Source organism: Scyliorhinus torazame, chromosome 13 (assembly GCF_047496885.1).
Source record: "Scyliorhinus torazame isolate Kashiwa2021f chromosome 13, sScyTor2.1, whole genome shotgun sequence".
Lineage (NCBI taxonomy): Eukaryota > Metazoa > Chordata > Chondrichthyes > Carcharhiniformes > Scyliorhinidae > Scyliorhinus > Scyliorhinus torazame.
In genome coordinates, this window is record NC_092719.1 from 120,778,105 (window position 1) to 120,796,248 (window position 18,144).

Genomic DNA, 18,144 nt, shown 5'->3' on the forward strand with positions numbered 1-18,144 from the left:
GATGGGGGACCTTGATGTGTGCAGATTGGTTGTTGCGTTTCTCTATATTACAACTGTGCTTATATTTTAAAGGTGCTTCCACTGACTATAAAGTGTTTTGGAGCATCCTGAGTTCATGAAAGGTGCTATATGAACATAGGGGGCTGGATTCTCTGCAGCCCCGCCCCAAAATTACATTTGACGTGGGAGCGGAAAATCGAAGTTCCTGACCGAATCGGGCCCGGCGCTGCTCCGGCGATTCTCCGGGCCCTGTAGAATCGCGCGTCCGCGAATTATGCCGCGTGGCTGGGTGGGGGGGGGGGGGGGGGGGCATTGCCAGAGGCCCACCCAGCGATACTTTGCTCCCGACCGGCCAAGTTCCCGACGGCGTGGAACTAAAGTGGTATGGCTGGCCGGGACTCTTGCGCGGCTGCTCTGGTGGGGGGGCGGGGGAATCGAGCACTGGGGGGGGGGGGGCGCCTAGATTGTTAGTGTTGGACCGCGGCCAGAGTCCGCCATGTCGCTCGGCGCAATTGCTGGAGGCCGTCGCCGTGAGCATGTTCGGACTCGGAACCGGAGGTGCAGGGGCCCATATCCGCAGCCAAAGCAGCGTGAAGCTCCCCGGGTCCTTGCTAGCCCCAGAAGGTAAGTGAATCGCCTTTTATTTTTTGCAGGAATCTGGGGAGGCAACGCCAGCGTTTTTACGCCAGCATGGGGACATAGCCCCATTTTGGGAGAATCCAGTCAGGTTCTTCCTTTCCAATTCAGAGGCATGCTGGGTTCAGTCCTTTAATGCTCCTGAAACCTCATGCTTAAGAGCTCAAACCTGAGAATTCTTGAAATATGCAAACTCCGAGCTCAGTGAAGGCCAATTGCTATAGCTCATGGAGGTTCGTCTGTCTCTGGTTCTCCCAGGAGGAGAGACCGACCACGAAACTTGACTGTTTTTCCCTTTCCTCTGCTTATTCAGGTGGTTTAATTGTAATTCGTTTCTGTTTTACGACTGGGACATCTGCGCCAATCGGATGCAAGTGTGACACACACTTGCAAATTTGGCCCTTCCAAGGGCGATTGACGTGTTCAACATATATTCTAGATTTGAATAGAGACAGCTTGCAAAATATAAATAATCATGATATAAATATAGCCATATCAAAATTCCAAATCTTCTGGTCCTGCCAATGGTGAGCCCCCCCCCCCCAACTCCCTGGAAAATCCCGCTGCGAGCCAGTGGCAGGCTGCCTCCATCACCGCAAAACGCACCTCGGCGTTTGGTGGTGGGGGGGGGGGGGGGGGTGGGATGGGGAGCAGAAATCCCACCCAAAGATTAAAAACAGGTTTGAGGGACAAATTAACTGAAAATGTTTTAATTGCAGATCTCTAAAAACTGCTTGTGACTCTGGTGTCAGTGGTAGCACTGTTGCCTCAAATCAGAAGATGGAAGTCCCACCCCAGGGACTGGGCCAAAGAATCTAGGCTCACATTCCAGTGTCTTACTGAAGGAGTACTACTCTGCCGAAGATGCCGCCTTTCAGAAAAGGTCTTAAATCGAGGCCCCAACTGCCCTCTCAGGTGGAAGTGAAAGAAAAATCCTCGTCAGCTACCTGAAGAAGAGCAGATCCCGCTGATCTGGTCAACATCTATCCTTTAGCCAATGTGACTACGAACCGAGTATCAGGTCAATTCCTCTTTCTGGGAGTTTGCTGTGCAAAAACTGATGGCTGTGCTTGCTTACACAATACCAGTGACTACACTTCAAAGGCAATTCAGCAGCTGTACCCAAGGACGTGAACGTTGCTGCTGGTAAAGACAGTTTTCATGCAGCAATGCAGGGCACCTTTTCCGTTCTCCTCCTGCTATCAGAAGGTAACAAAAGCAATTCATGCTGACGTTTACTAACAAGCCTACAAGCTCGCCATTGAAAGCCCAGTGAGTATGGAGAACCATGGACTGTTCCCGTGCCCTCATTCACTAACTCATCCACTTGGTGAACCAGACAGCGGTTTGAGTCCCTTTGACTTGCTGGTAAATGCCCAGAGAGTTCTCAGGTTGTTTACTGAACTTTGCAGCTGTTTTGTTTCACCTGTTACCCCAGGAGCTGCCATTCAGGCTTCAGGAAACCTGCAAGGCCTCAAAGTGCAGGGCCAAAAATGGGATTCAAGTGCAGCAGGGCTAACTGCAACTTGCCAGATTTAGGATCTCACCTCCACTCTCTCTGCGGACGAGGCTCATCCCTCCGTGTTCCTTCCGTTATAGAAATAGGTGGGAGAACAAAGTTTCCCTCTGTGAATAAATGCAGGCTATTAGTCTGTCAGTTGTGGAACCCAGACATTAATCTGAAAGCCCCCGCCGCCTCCCCACCAACCCATTGCTGTCAACCCCACCCCAATTACTGCTAGTTTAACCAACTGAAGCAGTGAGGGCTGAGCCACACACATTGGGAAAATCTTATGTTGGAATGCTACTCTACGCTCACCTCAGTTGGGGCATTAAAATTTGATTCAGATGGATGTAACAAGTTAAAGTGAATGGCACATTGCTGCCCCAATTTCACTGTATATGTAGCCATAGATCACTGTATATATAGCCATAGACTATCAGCTTGGCTCATCCGATAGTCTGAGTCAGATGCTGCACTCTTAAAGTGGCCACACAACCGCATTCCAGTACAGTGCTAAGGGAGTGCTGCATTGCCAGAGATGCCGTTCAACAGATGCAACACAAAGTAGAGGTTCTACCTGTTTATTCCATTGCCTCAGGTGGCGGTAGAATAATCTCAATGCACTACTCGGAGAGGAGCAGTGAGTTCTTGTAGTGTCCTGGTCAACAAACAGCTTTCAATCTAACAGCAGCACATACAAGTTTTTCATTCCTCCCATTGCTGGGTGTAGTGTCTTGAGGAGTGCAAAATAACTTGTACTTCTTGTAAAAGAAAGGGAAAAAACAGGTGTCACGGTGGCACAGTGGTTAGCACTGCTGCCTCACGGCACCAAGGACACGGGTTCAATTCCAGCCTTAGGTGACTGTGTGGGTTTGTGTTTTCTCCCCTTGTCTACGTGGGTTTCCCCTGGGTGCTCCGGTTTCCTCCCACAGTCCAAAAATGTGCAGGTTAGGTGGGGTTACGGGCGAGGGAGTGGACCTAGATAGGGTGCTCTTTCAGAGGGTTGCTGCAGACTCGATGGGCTGAATGGCCTCCTTCTGCACTGTAGGAATTCTAAGCCACGCTGTAGAAAAGTAAGTCTTTCTTTCTTCCCTGCTCAATGCAATAGGCAGGAGTAGTGGCAATCCCGCGACTGGCTCTACTGCTGCCTCAACTGCTGTCAGTACAGTTTCTGGGTCCATTTAACCCACAACTAGTGAATTCCAACTGGCACTAATCGGAACGTTGCTATGCAAATAGGGGGCAGGATTTACCGACCAACCCACCGCCTGTTTTTCGGCAGCAGAGGCAGCCCGCCAGGGGATTTACCGAACCCACCGTTGTCAACGGGATTTCCCGGTGACTGCACCCCACGTCGCTGCAAAACCCATGCACCGACGTGGGACCAAATATCCGCCGGCGTGAAAAGCCGGTAGATCACACCTAGGGATTACAGCATCCGCAGTAATTTGCCTTTACCCCGGGAGCTGGGGTTCTACCCTACCACTTGAGTGAAGCCTCTTTGATTAGCGAGGGTGATATTTGCATATGGCACCTAAGCTGCTGTACTTAGCTAACAAACCCTCTGAACCGATGCCTCTTACCGCCACCTGCTATGGTTCCTTCATACCCAGCCACGTCATCCAGCATCTCAGCTGGTGGTGCTGATGCCCATTCCTCATCCTGCGGCACTTCAGGGAAAGCTGCAAAGAAGAAGGTGGCATTCGCTTTCATTAATCACTTGATTGAACTGCTCACACTGTGGCAACATTTTTTCTGGAAAACATTTCATTGGGGCCATTTTCAAATATATACACAACAAATAAGAAAAGAAAAACACAAACAAAAAACAACCGTGGCAACTGCAAACAGCCAAAACATCCTTACCCACCCCCACAACTCTACCCACTCCCCGCACCCCCTCCCCGACACATACCCCTCCTACCACCTTTTTAAACTTTTAACCCAGCCCGAACAGAAAAAGTATCCCCCCCACTGATGACTAAATACCCCCACCAGTACAACAAAATCCATCTCGGGCTACCAGGGAGGCAAAGGCTAATCATAGAATTTACAGTGCCGAAGGAGACCATTCGGCCCATCGAGTCTGCACCGGCCCTTGGAAAGAGCACCCACTTAAGCTCACATCTCCACCCTGTCCCCATACCTAACGTTTTTGGACACTAAGGGCAATTTATCATGACCCTCATTTAACCTGAATATCTCTGAACTGTGGGGCGGAAACCGGAGCACCCAGAGGAAACCCACGCGCACACTGGGAGAACATGCAGACTCCCAGAGACAGTGACCCAAGCCGGGAATCGAACCTGGGACCCAGGAGCTGTGAAGCAACTGTGCTAACCACTGTGCCAATACATCGGCCTCTTCCCACCAGCAGTCCCAGATCCTCCAACACGCCAAATATTGCCACCTCCTGACTCAAAGAGCTACCATTACCCCCAAAATCTTCGACATTATATGTGCAAATCCCATCCAAAACACCTCAACCTCAGACATGCCCAAAACATATGGACATGGTTCACACTGCGCACACCTATCCTCCACCGCTGGAAAGAATCGGCTCATTCTGGACACCGTCATGTAGGCCCTGTGTATCACTTTAAACTGGGTGAGTCTTCGTCTTGCACACGACGAGGACACATTAACCCTCCGTAAAGCCTCACTCCATACTCCAGCCCCCAGCTCCTCCTTCCACTTTGCCGAACCTCCTCCACAGGGCACTCTCTCTCTTCAGCAGCTCCCCATCTATCTCCAGGACCCTGCCCTCTCCTATTTCCTCCTCGCACAGGAGTTTGTCCTGCAGCACTTGGGGTGGCAGCATCAGAGGCGAAGGCACCTCCTTCCTCACAAAGTCCCGAACCTGCAGATACCTGAACCCATTCCCCTTTGGCAACTGATATGTTCCCTTCAGCTCCTCCAGGTCTGCAAACTTCCCTATAAGAAATAAATCCTAAAGTATGTCTGTGTGGGTTTCCTCCGGGTGCTCCGGTTTCCTCCCACAGTCCAAAGACATGCAGGTTAGGTGGATTGGCCATGATAAATTGCCCTTAGTGTCCAAAACGGTTAGGAGGGGTTACGTGCCTTCTGTACTGTATGTTGTATGTTCTATTCTACCCCCATGAGCCACTACCCCCAGAATCTCGCATCCAACCCCGCTGGGGCAACCCGCTGATTGTTGCAAATTGACGCCCACTGGGACATGCCTTCCATTCTAAAATGCTGCTGGCACTGAACATAGAACATACAGTGCAGGAGGCCATTCGGCCCATCGAGTCTGCACCGACCCACTTAAGCCCTCACTTCCACCCTATCCCCGTAACCCAATAACCCCCCCTAACCTTTTTGGTCACTAAAGGCAATTTAGCATGGTGAATCCACCTAACCTTCACGCCTCTGGACTGTGGGAGGAAACCGGAACACGCGGAGGAAACCCACACAGCCACGGGGAGAACGTGCAGACTCCGCACAGACAGTGACCTAGCAGGGAATCGAGCCTGGGACCCTGGCGCTGTGAAGTCACAGTGCTATCCACTTGTGCTACCGTGCTGTCCACTGGTTCCACACCCTCAACGCTGATACCACCACCGGCCTCGTGGAGTACCTGACTGGCGAGAAGAGAAAGGGCACCAGAAATCAGGAGCTGGGGATCACGACCGGTCCGAAATATACAGCAGGGGATCATCCACATACAGAGAAACTCGCTGTTCCTCAAACCCCCCTCCCCACTCAATACCCCTCCAGCCCCTCGCCACTCAAACTGGTTCCTTTATACAAGGTCGGCTCCATCCGCCCCACACCAACCACTCCTCCACCGCCCATTTCCTAATCATTGCCATGTTTGCTGCCCAGTAATAGTTTTGCAAGTTCGGCAACACTAAACCTTCCTGGTGATGCCTCTCCAGGAACACCCCCTAGCCCGTGGAGCCTTACCCACCCACACAAACCTTAAAATCATCCCATTAACCTTCCTAAAAAAGGACTTGGGCACAAAGATCAGGAGGTTCTGAAACACAAACAAAACTTTGGCAACACCTTCATCTTTACCCTCTGGACACGACCAGCAAATGACAATGCAGCACATCCCACCTCTTAAAGTATGACTTCATTCCCTCCACCAACTGCGCCAAATTCAATTTATGCAACTTGGCGCAACCTCGCGCCACCTGTATCCAAGGTAATGAAAACTCGCCCCTACCAACTGAGGCAGCAGCCTGCCCAAACTCCTTCCCTGTCCCTAGGCATTAATTGAGAATATCTCACTTTTCCCCAAGTTGAGCTTCTACCCCAAAAAGAGGCCAAACTCCCCCAAAATCCCCATGATCCTGTTAAAACACCCGACTGGGTCCGAAATATACAGCAGATCATCCACATACAACGAAATTCAGCGCTACACTGTTGCGAATCCCCCCCCCTCCACCCCTCTTCCCCCACTCAATACCCCTCCACCCCCTTGAGCCCCTATGTGCTATTGTCAAGGGTTCAATCGCGTGGGCAAAGAGCTCCAGGGAAAGCGGACACCTTTGCCTTGTCCCCCGGTGCAACCCAAAGTACTCCGAGCTGACCTTGTTAGTCTGAACACTCTCCTTAGATGTCTTATACAACAGCCGAACCCAGTCCACAAATCCTTGCCTAAACACAAACCGCCCCAACACCTTGAATAAGTCCGCCCACCCCATCCGATCAAAAGCTTTCTCTGCATCCATCACCACAAGCACTTCTACTTGTCGGTTCTTGGCCGGCATCATAATGATATTCAATAACCTCCGGACATTCGTCGATATCAGCCGCCCCTTCACAAATCTTGTCTGGTCCTCAACTATCTCCCAAGCACACAATCCTCTATCCGCATCGCCATTACCTTTGCTAATAGCTTTGCATCTACATTCAATCGCGAAATTGGGCGATACGACCCACCTTGCTCCAGGTCTTTGTCCTTCTTTAAAATGAGCGATAACGAAGCCTGAGACAATGTGGTGGTGGGGGGGGGGGGGGGGGGGGGGGGGCGCTCTCCCTTCCACATCGACTCATTATGCATCTCAACTAACAGGGGCGTACCCCCGACCCAAACTTCTTGTAGAACTCGGTTGGGAATCCATCCGGACCAGGGGCCTTCGCTGTCTGGATCGACCCCACACATTCCATTACCTCCTTCAGCCCGATCATGCCCCCAATTCCTGCACCTTTGCCTCTGCCACCCTCGGACTCCAGCCCATCTGAAAACCACCTCATACCCTCATCCCCCCCTGGAGGCTCAGAGCTGTATAATTTCCAGTGAAACGCCTCAAACGCCCCATTCACCTCCTCCGGCTCCATTACCACCCTTCCCCCACCATTTCTCATCCTCCCAATTTCCTTTGCCACCACCTGCCTCCTCAACTGATGCACAAGCATCCTGCTGGCTTCCTCCTCCTATTCATATACTACCCCCCTGGCCATGTGCAATTGCCCCACTACCTATCCCATGGACACAAGCCTAAACTCCATCTGGAGCTTCTGTCTCTCCCTCAACAGCGCCTCCTCAGGAGCCGGCAAGTACCTCCGGTCAACCCTCAGAATGGCAACAACCAATCTCAACCTCTGGGCCTGTCGACCCTCTCCTTGTGTGCCCGATATCAAGATACACTCTCCTCTTACCACCACCTTCAGTGCCTCCCACAACTTGGAGGCAGAAACCTCCCCCGTCTTATCCTGCTCCACATAGTTCTGGATAGCCACCCCTATCTTTTCACAAACCTCCCTATCTGCCAACAACCCCGCATCCAACCTCCTCTCCGGCCATTGGGGACTTGACACCCGCAAACCAACCAATGCAGCGTGTGGTCAGATACCACGATCGCCGAATACTCCAATCCACCCACCCCCGCCAACAGCGCGTTGTCCAGGACAAAGAAGCCAATCCAGGAGTACACCCGGTGGACATGCAAGAAGTATGAAAATTCCTTCGCCGTCGGCCTCTCAAGCAGCCATGGTCTCTCTTCCCACGCTTTCCATAAACTTCAACAACTTCTTTGCCATGGTCGACACTTTCAGGGACTTGGGGCATGACCATCCAGCATCATATTAAAATCCCCCCCAATAATCAGGCGGTGCATGTTCAGGTCCAGAATCTTTGCCAACACCCACCTCAAAAACTCCACGTCATCCCAATTTGGGGCATACACATTCACCAGCACCACAGACACCCGCTCTAACCTCCCACTTATCTTCACAATTCTACCCCCAAAGTCCGTCACTATATTTCCCACCTCAAAAGCCACCCTCTTATTGATCAACACTGCCACCCCCCCTCATCTTCATATCTAACCCCGAATGGAAAACATGTCCCACCCAGCCCTTCCTCACCCTCGTCTGGTCCTCCACCTTCAAATGAGACTCCTGAAGAAACACTACGTCTGCCTTAAAACTTCTTAAATGCGCGAGACCTTTTGATCGGCACATTCAACCCTCGAACGTTCCATGTAATCAACTGGACCCCCCCCATCCCGACTTTAATCAGCTCCCCCAGGTCCACACCTCGCTCATCTTCTGGGCCTCCCAAGATGTCTGCCGCCATCTCCCCTTAACCAACTGCACCACACCAACTCCGCCCACGTCAGCGAATCGCCAGATCCACCACCTTCTCCCTCAGTCACTTCTGGCCTTCCACCACAAGCACTATATCTGCCTTCAACAGGGCCACCCGGTCCTCATGATCGACCGCCGACTCCTCAACATTCTGAGTGCTGAACTCTGCAACTCCAGCCTTTGCTGCACTCTCTCAATAACCATCCTGATTGACTCCACCACTTTAGTCAGGTTGTCCAAGGCCTCTTGCCGCTGTTGCTGGAACTTGGTTTTCAAAATATCCACCCTTTGCTCGGTCGATCACTGGGCAGTCAATGATGCCCCAGAGCCCTCCACCATCTTTCCCTCTGTCGCACTTCGAAAGACCTCCCGACCAGACTGCTGCCCCTTGCTTATTACACTCCTTGTTCGATAAGCCACAAACCGGCCCTTCCGGAGGAGAATTCCCCTCTCTCACTGTTCATGCGCTTTGCACTAGCAAACACCCCCTATATCAGGTGAAATGGACCAGACAATTCCACCTTGAGGGGGAACCATCAAATGTGCAATCGTCAACTCCATGACCATCACCGCAAGTCCAGCAACTGCCTTCATGAAGCAAACTTGACCAGTCATTAAAGAGAACCGTAGACCCTTAGAAATTCACTCTCGTCTTTTATCATCACTGTACGCCTCATATAATTCACAGAAGTAGGTCTTTGGTTCCAACTTGCCCATATTAGTCTTTATACTCCACATGTACCTCATCTCAACCCCCTTCAACTAATTCTAGCAGCATATCCGTTTCTCCCTTGTGCTTCCTTTGGTTAATCAGATAAACTAAACCAGAAACTATAGGCTAAATTAAAATGCAGCTCCTCAATGTGATACTGCATCAAAGAAAAAACAGAATCTCAAAGGTTGAAGGGGCCGATAACACACCTCAGTCCACGCGGTGCCCACCAGGCATGTTTCACCTTGGGCTGGATTCTCCGCTCCCCAACGCCGAAATAGTGTTCGGCGACGGGGTGGAGAATCCGTTTTGGCGGCGAAATCAGGATCGGCACCGTTTTTTAAATTCTCCGCCCCCCGAAAATGGGCGTACTGCGCTGAGTATCCACGGCCTCGGGCCATCGCCTGAGGCCCGCCCCACGGTGCTCCGACCCGACCGGCCGAATTCCCGACTGCGTGGCTTACCTGTGCTCACACCGTCCGGGATCCTCGCGTGGCGGCTGCGGACTCAGTCCGGGGCTGCCACAGTCGGGGGAGGGCCGATCGGCGGGCAATGTGGGCAGGTGGTCCGGGGTGCACGAGCGGCTGATGCGGGGCACTACATTGCCGGTCCAGGTCTGCAGGCCGACTCCGCCATGGGGCATGGTGCGGCCGCTGACGTGGCCTCTGACCCGGATGTTCTGGGGGCCGTATCGACACCTAGAGATGTGAGCTCTACAACGGCTTCCTGCTAACCCCCAGCAAAACGGGGAATCTGTGGCCTTTTGACACCAGTTTTCGTGGGGACTTGGTCCCAAAAAAGGAGAATCCAGCCCTTCTGTGTATGATCCTCTTGTAGAGTTACTGGCAGACCTTGTGGCATCAATGCTGTGCTTTTAAGCTGCTTAAAAATAACCAAGGGGCTTTTTTTGTTTCAACTTTCCCTACACTTGCTGAATGGGTGGGTGCAGTGGTGCGTGGAAATTCAGAACACATGGTTGCAATGCTAACCTTGATTGATATATTTGATCTTTCATCACCTTAAGTTTTAAGGAGTTGGGTGAGGAATGGATATGGGAATTATAATTTGCTCACATCGTGTTCTGTGTAAACATAAATATTGCCTCTATCCTATTGAAACCTAAGACAGAGCTGAAGCAAGGTAGACTTGCAAATTTATCTCCTTACGATGTCCTAGTCCTTCACAGTAAAGCTAATGACAGTAATGTGTTCCCTCCCTGCTATTTTCCCACAGCAGAGTTCCCAGCAGCAATGAGGGCACTTCCTTTAATATCATGGAAATGTATCTTAAAATGCTGAGGAAATTGCAAGGGATGATTCCTCACCACATAAGCGCTCAGCAGCTGTCTGCACCACACAAAGGGAAGCTCTTCTTTCTGCTCATTCTCTCGACGCCCAGAGAGAGTTGTTCCTCCTGCATCTTTGTTCTCCTTTAACTACCTTTGTTTACAGGCTGGGCTTAAGCCACCAATGTACTGGAAGTCCCAGAATGTAGCTGGGATTAGGTTCCCCCAACCACTTCACTTGCTGATCTGAGCATTTGTCTTGATAAGTAGCAGCACGGTAGCACAGTGGTTATCACAGTTGCTTCACAGCTCCAGGTTCTCAGGTTCATTTCCCGGCTTGGGTCACTGTCTGTGTGGAGTCTGCACGTTCTCCCAGTGTGTGCGTGGGTTTCCTACGGGTGTTCCGGTTTCCTCCCACAGTCCAAAGATGTGCAGTTTAGGTGGATTGGCCACGATAAATTGCCCTTAGTGACCAAAAAAGTTAGGTGGGGTTATTGGGTTACGGGGATAGGGTGGAGGCGTGGGCTTAAGTAGAGTGCTCTTTCCAAGGGCCAGTGCAGACTCGATGGGCCGAATTGTCTCCTTCTGCAATGTAAATTCTATGATAAATATTCAGCCTCCTCATTCCCACCTTTAACAACAAAAAGAACTCACTCCATGTCCTAGCAATTGCTCTCTGTTTTTTGTAAACTCCAGCCAAAAAAGTACCTGACAAAGCAAGCAGTCATCCTCTCAGACAAAGCATGTAACGTGTTTGCAACATTTGAGGTTGTTTTGAAGCAAGGCGCTGTGGTTTAGCCACAGATTTTGAATATGCTGCTGTAGTTTTATTCTGTGCAAAATATGTGTACCACAGGTCAATAGTGTTAGAAAATCACCACCTCGTTTGCATTGCCACTGCCAATTCCTGTCTTTAGCTTTACTGTGAAGGACTCAGGCCAGTATGGAGATAAATTTGCTTCAGTTCCGTCCCCATTGCCGTCATTCTCACTTAGGTTTCAATCAGATGGAGATGATGTTTACTTTTACAGAGGACACAATGTGACCAAACTAGAATTCCCATTTCCTTCCCCCAGCCAACTCCTTAAAACTTAAGGTGATGAAAGATCAAATATATCAAAAAAGGTTGCCACGCTGCACCTCTTTCCTCTTGCAGAAGAATGAGGGGTGCACTAATAGAAGTGTTTAAATTATGAAAGGTTCTGACAGCGTGGGATATGGAGAGATTGGATGGAATTGCGGCCCTGTAGCAATGAGGCCGGGGCTGTTAACTCAGAAGTCCATTGATTTCGGCAGGACCGGAAAATTCCGGCCAATGTTTTCTCTTGTGGGGAAGAGCATAGCCAGAGGCCATCAAAATGAAAGATGTGCAGGTTAGGTGGACTGGCCATGCTAAATTGCACCTTAGTGTTTAAAGATGTGCAGGTTCATGGAATCCCTACAGCACAGAAGGTGGTCATTCGGCCCATCGAGTTTGCACTGACCCTCTGAAAGAGCACCCAAACCTAGGCTCACTCTCCCACTCACCCAGCCCTATCCCCTGTAACCTAAACTGCACATCACTGGACACTAAGGGTCAATTTAGCATGGCCAATCCATCTAGCCTGCATATCTTTGGACTGTGGGAGGAAATCGGAGCATCCGGAAGAAACCCACGCAGACATGGGGAGAGCGTGCAAACCCCACACAGTCACCCAAGGCCCAAATTGAATCCAGATCCCTGGCTATGTGAAGCAGCAGTGCTAACCACTGTGCCACTCTGCTGCCCCATACAGGTTAGGTGAACCTAGGTAAATACATAGAAGACAAAGGATGAGAAAGATCTATTAATGGGGCTGGGTGAAGAACAGTGGGAGGAGGTTCAGCTCGAGCATAAAAACTAACATGGACCAGTGGAGCCAAATGACCTGTTTCTGTGTTGTAAATACTTTGCAGTCCATGTGGTGTAGGCACACCCTCAGTGCTGTTAGGAAGGGAGTTCCAGGATTTTGATCTTGTGACAGTGAAGGAATGATGAAGAAGTCACCAAGTAATCCAATAGGGAATTCAGAAGGAATTTCTTCACCCAGAGAACGATAAGAATCTGAAACCTGCTGCCACAGGGAGTGGTTGAACCATTAGATGCGTTTAAGGGACGCTAGACATATGAGAGAGAAGGGAATGGAAGGTCACAATGGACTTGGATGAGGAAAGATGAAGGAGACTTTGTGTGGAGCATAAACACCGACATGGAATGGTTGGACCCAATAACCTATTTCTGTGCCGCCTTTCCTAAGAACGTACAGCTAAAAACGTTGGTGAAACTGATGAAGGCCGGCTGCTTGTAGGGTACCACTTCCATAACTCAGAACTGTGTATTGGTGTATTTCTGAACTTGAAGAGACAGCCAGGTTAATCACACTCCTGTCTCCGAGTCAGCTGCTCACTTGCATTCCTCTCCTCTCTACCTGACAGGGTTCAACCACACCAGTGACTCAGCAGTAAATCTCCTAGGCAACCATTAATTTGTGCATTGGACAGACGGTCAGGCAACCACGAAGGAGGGGAAAGGTCTGATGTTACCACAGTGGAGCTTGATCCAGGCATCATCCGACATACACTGGTTCGCCATCAGGAGAGCAAGGCCTGCCAGTTGCCCCCACTGCCCTCCCACACCTGCTAATCTTTCTTCCATTTGCATATAGAGGACGGCTCTTCTCTCACACCAACTGAAGCAACTCTCCCCAAACATTATGTGCCACCTCTTGCACGTCCTCAATTTCCTTACCAAACACCACCCCCATGCCCCCACCGTTGGTGGTTGTACCTTCAGGGGTCTATGCTCTGGAATTCCCTCACTAAAACTTGTTGTCTCGCTAACTCTCTCTCCTTCTTAAACCTATCTCTTTGGCAAATGTTTGGTCATCTGTTATAATATCTCGTTATGTGACTTAGTGTCAAATTGTGTTTCAATACGCTCCTGTGAAGTGCCTTGGGATGTTGAACAACATTAAAGCAGCTATACAAATCCAAGTTGTTGTTGGGCTAGGTTAGGCACTAGGTAAAGCTCCCTCTGCATTGCCCCAGTATATCTTAATTCACTCGAGAAGACAGCATTTTCATTTGTCACAGCGCTGTGACCATCCCTTGAAGCTGATGCTCCTCCAGAATGGGTTTACAATTGTTCAGGTTCCACACTAAAATGGTTAAAAATAATGTGGAAATATTTCACTGAAACTTTCCAATGGATTTCCTTGTAGCTCGTCCCAAGGAGCATTTTGAAGAGGTAACAGCGGGATCAGGGATTCTCAACAGAGACTGGCAGTCACAGAACATTACCCGCTACGTGCCCACAATCACCTCAGACATGCTTCGCACCACCTGGCAGGGGTCACAACATTTAATACCTTTATTTAATTTAGACTAGGCTTTACCTGCAACTGAGGATGCTGGGATAGGTGCAGGGTTGATAGAGTCATCGTAACCTGGAGATCCAGTGGCACTGAATCAAAAATACAAGAATCGATTAGTGTGAATTGAAGATTATTGCACTGTCAACGTCACATGTATAATCAGCTCCATTTGGACATACTGAGGACAGCCAATTCAAACCATGCCTTTTTATGCTAGGTATCATTTACCATCTATCAAAACTGAATTCTCACAGGGATCTTAAAAGAGCGAAAAGGTAATTTTATTTATGTAGTGTCTTTTATGAGCACAGGATGTCCCAAAAGCACTTTACTCTTGTGCAGCAGCAAATCTTTACACAGCGATGAGATGAAATTGCTGATCTAGATAATATGTTTAGGGAAACAAATTACTGTGGATGCTGGAATATTGAACAAAAACATACTGGACGATATCAGCAGGTCTGACAGCATCTGTAGAGAGAGAAGGGAGCTAAAGTTTTGAGTCTGGATGACTCTTTGTCAAAGTTGATAATATGTTTAAGTGGTTTTGTGGTTGAAGGATTAATATTGCGTTAGACACTGGGGTGACCCGCTCTGTTCTTCTTCAAATATTGCAATTAAGGGGAAGCTAGGTTAATACATAGAGGAGAAAGGAAGAGAAAGATCTATAACTGGGGCTAGACAAAGAACAGGAAGTTTGGGTCCAGCATAAACACTGACATGGATCTGTGGAGCCAAATGAGCTGTTCCTGTGTTGTAAATACTTTGCAGCCCATGTGGTGTAGGAACACCCACAGTGCTGTTAGGAAGGGAGTTCCAGGATTTTGATCTAGCGGCAGTGAAGAAACAGCGATAATAATAATAATTGTTTATTGTCACAAGTAGGCTTCAATGAAGTTACGGCGAAAAGCCCCAAGTCAGGACGGTGAGTGCAACGGGAGGTTGAGAAAGAATACAAGACGGGCAAAGAGGGATCAGCTGTAAACCAGCAGAGAACTGAAAAACAAAAAATATTGGACAATCTTAGCAGATCTGACAGAATCTGTGGAGAGAAAAGGGAGCTGACGTTTTGAGTCTGGATGACTATTTGCTAAAGCTGGAAAGAACTGGAAATAGGGTCAGATTTATACGGTGGAAGGGGGGGGGGGAGGGTAGAGCAGTGGGGCTGGATAGGGGCCAGGGATATGGTTAAAAATAATGTGGAAATATTTCACTGAAACTTTCCAATGGATTTCCTTGTAGCTCGTCTGTGGAAACAAAGAAGTAGAGGACAGAAAGACAAAAGTAATGTAAATGGAGGTGATTAAGGCTAAGAAGGGTGCTGATAGTGGCACATAAAGAGATAAGAATGTGTCAATGGCAGAACAAAGGTAAGAAGCGCATCAAAGGGTAACTCAGAATAAGGAACAGATGGCACAAGTGGTGTGGGGGAAGATATGTGGGGAGGGGAGGGGGGGCGGAAATGGTGAGGGAAAGACAGATCAATGGTATAAATGAAAATAAGTTGATAGAAATAAAAATGAAAATGAAATGAAAATCGCTTATTGTCACAAGTAGGCTTCAATGAAGTTACTGTGAAAAGCCCCTAGTCGCCACATTCCGGCGCCTGTTCGGGGAGGCTGGTACGGGAATCGAACTGTGCTGCTGGCCTGCCTTGGTCTGCTTTAAAAGCCAGCAATTTAGCCGAGTGTGGGTGATGGTGATGGAGTGAATTCAATAACATCAGATTGTGAATTCTATGTTAAATCCAGAAGGCTGTAACATGCCGAATTGGAAGATGAGGTGCTGTTCCTCCAGTTTGTGCTGGGCTTCACTGGAACATTGCAGCAGGCCAAGGATGGACATGAAAGCAGGACGCGAGTTGAAATGGCAGCAACAAGCGGATGGTCAGGGTCCTGCTTGCAGACGGACCGAAGGTGTTCTGCAAAGGGGTCACCCAGTCTGTGTTTAATCTCTCTGATATAGTGTAGACCTCATTGAGAGCAGCAAATGCAGTAGACCAGATTGATGGAGGTGCACGTGAAGCGCTGCCTCACTTGAAAAGGTTGTTCAGACCCTTGGATGGTGAGCAGGGCAGAGGTAAAGGTGATGATGCGGAGATGCCGACGTTGGACTGGGGTGAGCACAGTAAGAAGTCTTACAACACCAAGTTAAAGTCCAACAGGTTTGTTTCAAATAACTAGCTTTCGGAGCGCTGCTCCTTCCTCAGGTGAATGGAGGTAAAGGTGCAGCTGTTACACCATCTGCGATTGCATGAGAAGGTGGCATGGGAGGAGGGCGAGTGTTGGGGGTGATGGAGGAGTGGACCAGGGTATCGCGGAGGGAATTATCCCTACGGAATGCTGACAGGGGGGTGAGGGGGGGGGGGGGGATGTGATGGTGGTGGCATCATGCTGGAGTTGGCAGAATGGGCAAAGGATGATTCTTTGAATGCGGAGGCTGGTGAGGTGAAAAATGAGGACAAGGGGGATCCTATCCTGGTTCTGGGAGGGAGGGGGTGGGGTGAGAGCAGAGGTGTGGGAGATGGGTGATGATTATCCAGTATTTTCTGTTTTTGTTTCAGATTCCAGCATCCACAGTAATTTGCGTTTATCTTCGAGAGAACTCAAAAATCTTTTTATGGACAAAAAAAAGAAATCCTCTGTGGGGACTGAGGGCATGACTGCAGGACTGAATAGGTGCTTTGCATTCTGGAGTAAGCATCTGGAGTAAGCAGTGTAAGAACTTCCAGATGTTCTGGTTTTTCGGGACCGTTTCGGCGGCGGGGCCATCGGTCACAGCCCTTGTTACAGGGAGAGGGCGGTGGAAGCTGTGTGGATCGGGGGGCAGAATTATAGGAGGCTATATGTATTCACATGTGGAGCGATCTGCCAGGACTGTAAGTAGAACAATACTGTTCACTGTACCTCGGTACACGTGACAATAAATAAATCAAATCAATCCTGGTTGGAGGTGTTCCCAGTGGATTTAATACAGGCCTCAAGTCTCCAACTGCCCACCCTCACTCTCCCATAGTTGACCACTGGGCATCATCCATCTTCAGCAGTACCCCACCGTCCCATAACCAATAGGAAAGCGGAGAGAAACTCTATTTTCCAATTGGATGATCATTGACTGTTAAGCAAACAATCAATCTCATGTGTTCAATAGCCAATAAACATGGGGTTTAAAGAAAACCGAGAGAAAGAAAAACACCACCATGTTTTCATGCCCCTCTGAATTTCCCCACTGATTGGCTTTGAGTTGCAGCAGATTCCCCCAGTGGCTCAGCTCGGGATACACCAAGGTCTCAGACCCTGTAACAAAGTGAAGCCTGGAAGACGGTCACTGCACCGAGGTTACCTGTTGCATGAGGCTCTGTGCAGGGCCCATTGAAGGCAATTAAATAAAGAACTGCGGTGGAGGAACCGCCCCACCTGGGAACCCGGGAATCGCAACCTGGCAATAGCGACAAAAACATTTGCAAGAAGTCTCTTTTACTGTACGATTGTAATCGCGGTTCTAGTCAACACCGGGGGGGTGGGGGGGTGTTGAAGCTGCACCCTGAAAGTTTCTGACGATTGGTGTTCTTACCTGAGCAGCGCTTGTTTTTCCATAGTTTTTGGGGGGGATAGACAGGTCAGTGTCTGTATCCAGCGATGTCCCCAAGTCTCCCGGCTGGATCACTTTCACTCTCCGTGGCCTCTCAGGCTCAGTCAGTTTCGTTTCCTGCTTTCACCAACACTTTTTCCACGCCTTTGTTTTGACCCCTCCTTCCTTTCTGTGAGGCAGCCTCTCAGAATGGGAATCACACACTCTTTCATTGCAGTGCCTCTGGTCAGAGCCGTACCAGAACAGGGCCCCTGACTATTTATCAGTAAACCCACATGACCGACTCTGATATTCAAATCTTTAGTTTCTTAAATATTGAACAGTTCAAGCCCAGCCTTCCCACCGTGTTACCCCCACTGTGGAACACAGAACAGATGTTGGCTCCCTTGGATACCACACCAGAGCTCCCCACCTGGGCAGTTTTGGCAAGGTAGTTGTGGCATTGCACCTACAGCCTGAC

General features: G+C 49.5%; 1 protein-coding gene across 1 annotated transcript in view; it reads right to left on the bottom strand.

Annotated features, from left to right (window-relative positions):
• Positions 1-17,841, bottom strand: part of LOC140388260 (protein SSUH2 homolog) — a 71,358-nt gene extending 53,517 nt beyond the window's left edge. Inside the window, exons 1-4 of the mRNA XM_072472118.1 lie at positions 17,667-17,841; positions 14,115-14,182; positions 3,724-3,822; positions 2,184-2,262 (exon numbers count right to left, since the gene is read on the bottom strand). Of these exons, the coding sequence (XP_072328219.1) occupies positions 2,184-2,262; positions 3,724-3,822; positions 14,115-14,182; positions 17,667-17,689 (269 nt within the window). The 5' untranslated portion in view covers positions 17,690-17,841. The remainder of the gene's footprint in view (positions 1-2,183; positions 2,263-3,723; positions 3,823-14,114; positions 14,183-17,666) is intronic.
• Positions 17,842-18,144: the final 303 nt, after the last annotated feature.